The sequence below is a fragment of the Pygoscelis adeliae genome, unplaced genomic scaffold (genome assembly GCF_000699105.1).
Source record: "Pygoscelis adeliae isolate BGI_AS28 unplaced genomic scaffold, ASM69910v1 Scaffold166, whole genome shotgun sequence".
Taxonomy (NCBI): Eukaryota; Metazoa; Chordata; class Aves; order Sphenisciformes; family Spheniscidae; genus Pygoscelis; species Pygoscelis adeliae.
Genome location: NW_008825156.1, coordinates 884,390 through 889,567, shown reverse-complemented (window position 1 = coordinate 889,567; position 5,178 = coordinate 884,390). Strand labels below are relative to the sequence as shown.

The 5,178-nt window shown below is 42.1% G+C and overlaps 1 protein-coding gene across 4 annotated transcripts in view; it reads left to right on the top strand.

Moving 5' to 3' along the window:
- Positions 1-5,178, top strand: part of MOB2 (MOB kinase activator 2) — an 84,496-nt gene that overhangs the window by 51,576 nt on the left and 27,742 nt on the right. The window contains exon 1 of one of the 4 annotated variants that reach the window (XM_009328462.1): positions 17-173. The exons of the other annotated variants lie outside the window; for them this stretch is intronic. Coding sequence (XP_009326737.1) covers positions 64-173 — 110 coding nt within the window. The 5' untranslated portion in view covers positions 17-63. Of the gene's footprint in view, positions 1-16; positions 174-5,178 lie in introns of those variants that run through there. 4 annotated transcript variants of the gene reach the window in all.

The window sequence follows — 5,178 nt, the reverse complement described above, 5'->3', positions numbered from 1 at the left end:
CCGGCGCCCCGGCGTTTCCCCGCTCCGCTGTGCTCGGCTGCGCCGCGCTCCTCCCGCCGTACCATGGTTGGGGATCACTGCAGCCTCCCCGGTGAACGGCCCGTCCTCGCCCAGAGTCCCAAACCCGGATTAAGCTGCAAAATGGTCCTGCAGGCAGTGGGCAAAGTACTGCGGTAAGGACGGATCCGCCGGTGGCGGCGGACGGGCAGGCGGCTGCCCCGCGGGGCTCCCGTGGGCGAGTGTGTGCGCGTGAACGGGGGGTTCCCCCCGGAACGTATGTACGGTCCTGAGAGGAGCAAGAAGGGAGCTGGAGCTTCAGTTAAAAATCTGGCCCGGGTGCCTTGTTCTGCTCAGCCCCTCTCGTGTCTGGAGGAGGGAGGCTGCTTTTGGCTCCCTCTGGATCTTGTGTAGCAATCTGGGAGGGTGGAAGTTGGAATAATAGCTGCTTGGAGAGAAACACTTGTCCACCCAGAATGCTGCAGTCAAATCTTGTTCACGTTCCCTGAGAACTTAATTTCCAGGACGTAAGCAGACAGTGGAGGTCCTGGTGTTCCTGAATAAGGAATCTGACCAAGACGCTACATATGCTTTGGCATGTTTTCTACAGAAATGTCGTAAGATGAGGGGAAAAAATTGCTCATGTAGCTCAGAAGGACTTGTGTGAACACTGAGACGTGTATGACTACTGAGACCAAAACCAGACTCTTTGGCAAAGGACGTGCAGTAATTTGATTCAGAGTTCTGACCCGTTCTGGTTTGCAAGGAAGAACGTCACCACAAATATTAGGATTAGCAGCCTTGCTCTTCAACAACTGCAGCTTTTTATTTTGGTTAAGTGTGTTCAGTTATTTTTCTGGGATCTATGAAGAAAGCCAGCGCTGCTCCAAAAAGGAGCCTTGTTCTTCCAGCATAACTTTCTTTGGCAAGCTTTTGTTTCTCCCTGTTTCCTACTATCTGTTGCCAATTGTTAAATGTTTGTCAACAGAAACATTATCCCTCTCTTCCTCTGTTGACTCATGTCTCTTCTCTCCCCAAGCGAGTTTAGGGGAGCCATTTATTAAAGCAGAGCATTCTGATCACAAAGCGGCTGAGCTCTGGCTGCAACTTAAACTAGAGAAGTTTACTGGGCTTAAAGCAGGCTTAGTGAGAAGAACTGCTTAGAGTTGCTCTTAAATAAGTGCTGTATTGCAGTATTTTTTGTGCCCTGCCCCCCCCCCCGTTCACTTTTAATTATTTTTTTCCCCCCCCCCCCCCCCCCCCTACTTTCCTGTAGAAAACATTAGTTTAAGGAATTCAGGTTTCTTTTTCAGCTCTTTAACAAGTTTAATGTCCTTTCTTTGCATTTTTGGGGGGTGGTGTGTCTATAATTCAATATGGTGTTACACAGCTGGTCATATCATAAAATCCTTTGGCCGGCAGCTTGCTATTCATGCTGTGAACCTTTTGAAGTTTTTGGTAGCTGTTCTATTGGCAGCACTCCCAGATGTAAATAGATGGGTGCCTCTGTAGGGAAGAACTGCCAAACCTTTTGTTCAGCATCTATGGCAGTTTATTTTAAAGTATAGGTAACTTCCTGGGACTTAGCAGTGAAACATACATTTTTATGATTTGTTCAGTGCACGCTTTTGAAAAAATATAACATAACCTTGTCCTTTCTCCTGCAACTGGAGTATGTGCAGAAATTGTGCATATTTTTATTTACTTTTTTCCCCTGAGATTTATTTTCTACATATACTATAAAACTGTTGTGAAAGCAGGAAAAAGTTGTTGTCATACATGAAATATTTTGGGCTCAGGAATTAATAGCATAACTTTATTTTGTGAAGCTGTTACTAGATGGGAGTGATTACTATTTTGTAGTAGAGTTTTTTTTAAATGTCTTTTCATTCTGGGTTATCTCCTTTTGCAACCAGTTAGAGAGAAATGTGAAGTCACAAAAACTTTCTTTAGATGCCGGACTGGTTCTTTTACTTCTCTTCTTGAATATACTTCAGATGCCTTACCTGACCTTATGTGTGTTGCTTCGTCTTACTTTTCTTCAGTTGTTGTTCTGTAAAACAAACTCATCTTGTTCTGCAAAGAGCTCATATAGCATAAGAGCACAGGTACTAGCTAGGAGCCTAGGTAAATACTAAGTCCATTGAAGTTTCCTTATTGCAGAAATCAGGTATTAGTGCTTAAGAAAGTGTGAGCCCAGTGATGGTGAAAGAAGGAACCACATGGGACCTCGTTTAGGCCAAAAATGGTGGCTTGTTGGTGGCAGCTGTGGTGGGATTTCTTAGAACATAGGCATCCACAGCTGAGCTTTGTCTGCTTTATTGTTGGTAGAGAAGAACAGGGAGCTTAAAGATGTGGTTGAATGCAGATGTGCAATGCCAGCCCGATACAGAGTGACCAGCTCACTCGTTAGCACTTATGTTGGAGTCATATGAAGTTAAATGAGATGAATGCCACATTACTGTAATGGTTTACTATCTGTTTCAGAGTAAGTGTAGGACAAAGGGTATCAAATACCACTTTTAAGCCTTGCTGCCTGAAACGCTGCTGATTGAGTTTTCTGTAGATGACTCGGTACTAAACTTTGGATGAATCAATACTAAACTTTGGATGAAGTAATTTTTTCTTCTGTTGATCAGCCCTACAAATGGCTTGGTGATGACATCAAAGGATATCTTGCTTGTGTGTAGCCTGGTATTATGAACAGCCTACTGCGTTTTAGGCTTTTTTTTCTCAGGAATAACTGGGAAGCATCATCATCACCGTTCCCTCCCAGCCCTCCACAGGCTGCCAAGGACTTGAGGAAATTCACAATGGACAAGGGATAGAGCGCCCGTCTTCTCTCTAAATTGCCCTCCATTTCTGTCTCTCTCCTGGTTGTGAATTATAAAGCTCAGTTGTTCCAGTATCATACTTAATCAGTGTGATTTTTCCTCCACAGCAAATTGGTTGTACTTTATTTACATGAGTTGTATGTACTTAAAAGTAACTCACTCTCTGGAAGCTTTTAACATCCAAGTTGTTTTCATTAGTTAGTAGGTCCAAGTCCTCGTAGCTGCTCGGTGCCAAATAGTGTCTTTGTCACACGCTAGTAATAACAGCTGCCAAAGGAAAAATCAGTACGGGGAGGAAACAAGGAAGGAAGTGTAAGGAAGCAAAAAGGCTTAATGAGAAGAAGCAGCAGCCCTGAGAACCTGAGAAGAGTTTGAAAGAGCATGGGGAAAGACAACTGAACCAGAAAGGGGGAAAACTGTAACAAAAGCAACAGATGTGCTCTCAGCCTTGCTAATGAATTTTTTATGAAAGCTACTGTTAGGTTTATTACTCTTTTAAATTATTAGTGATTCAGCTATGAAGAACTCTGGAGATGCTTGTATCTTTCATCATATGGGTTAGTAAACTATGTTTAACACTTCAGGGATGGGTCCAAGACTACACACTTGTAATGATTAAAAAAAATTAAAATACTATGAGAAAAGTGTCATCTCCCCTTTAAATTAGTCATAGCATAGCTGAGATGAAGTTATGTGTATTCCGTAGCACAGTGTTTAATTAGGGCTTTCATTTCACTTCACATGTTTTTGAAATATGTTAATCTCATTTTTTCCCTCTCCTGTAATGAATTGTGTAATTTATTTAGCCCATGGTTAGGGAGGGAAAAAACAAAATGGATGCAGTTTTTCTGTTTTTTTGTTGTTTTGTTTTCTATAAGTTAGTGGTTCTGGAGAGAGGTAGAAGGGGAAGGGGAAAAAAGTACAATGTAAAAACTTGGAATATTATTCTACTTTTTAACATCATTTAATTAATAGTTCAAGCTTTTTGTGAAGCAGCTGATTACTGTTAGCTTCCTTGCAGAGGTGTGCTTTTTACTGGCCTCAAGCAGCACAAGTGGAAGGAAGACTCAGGTACATGAGACATCTCCGCTCTTTGGTCCCAGTGGATAGCTGCCAGTGGATAGCTGAGTTGGCCATAAGCGTTCTTCAGAGCCGCGTGCTGATGACTTCAGGACACAGTGTTCCCTCCCTGTGCCAGTGCTTGAATCCCGATTCAGACGCTCGAGTGTGGCTCAGAACTGCAGCGCGTTTGCTGTGCCGTGGCACTTTGAGTCCTGCGCAGGCAATTTTCAGAGACTATTCCTCATGCAGCTTCGCAGTCAGTGCGTTTCTTTTTAAGACTCCAGTGAAACCGAGTCCCTCTGGGATAGTTGACTAATAATCGGTGATATGGTGTCAGGAAAGAGGAATGGTGTGGGTTACAGAGTTGTGATGTCATTGTGTAATGACTTCTGATAAAGTACAGTATGGTTTATATGTACACATAGTCCAGGATGAGTGTGGGAATAGATAACCTAAAACTCCTCTTTCTCATAAGAGCCTCCCTTTTTAAGAGCAATGTGCAGGGATTGATTTGGATACCAACCAAAAAATAAAACAACCAACCCCACTCTTTTTGGGTAGGTGTGCCATTGGCATTACTAACAAAGTGGAATTTTTACAGGTACTTTTCAAGAGTAGTAATTTGTTTTCAGTGATAATAGTGTGATAATGATTGCTTCAGTCAGATAAAGTAGTAAGTTTGGGTTGGCATCGTGGATGGTGCTACATTTTTACATCCAGCAATTACAAATTTTTGAAAAATTAAATTCCTTATCTATTCCTCAATTCATAGCAAGATCAAGGTTAATTTTGACATTGGATTCTGTTTAAGTGATCATGCAAAGTCATCTTAAATGTGTTCATGAAACGGGACATAGGTGGGTAGAAGCAGAGTGTGTTTGATGTGGCTGCCTCTTCTCCACTGCCTTGACTCTCATTGCTGAAGATAACTGTTGTCCGTGATGCTTGTGTGTATCGACAGGACTAAAGAAATATTTAAAAAATCAATCCTGTTTTATCCTAATTTAGGTAGAAACATTTTTCAATAGTTTAGTCCAGTCTGCAGTATTAGAAAGTAATTAGGAAGAGTGTTGTTTAACATTAGCTAATCTGATTAATGCGGAAGTCTGGGGACAGGCAGAAGAGAAGGGAGGAAGGGCAGTGTACAGGGAAGGGGCTTGTAGGCAAAATGCTCTTCAGAACCATGTCAGCTATTCTTATCCTGTTCTTTTTCTTTCTCCTTCACACAATTTTTCATTGTACCAAAATAGTTCAAAATGTCTGTGGTTCAGGGCAACTGACATCA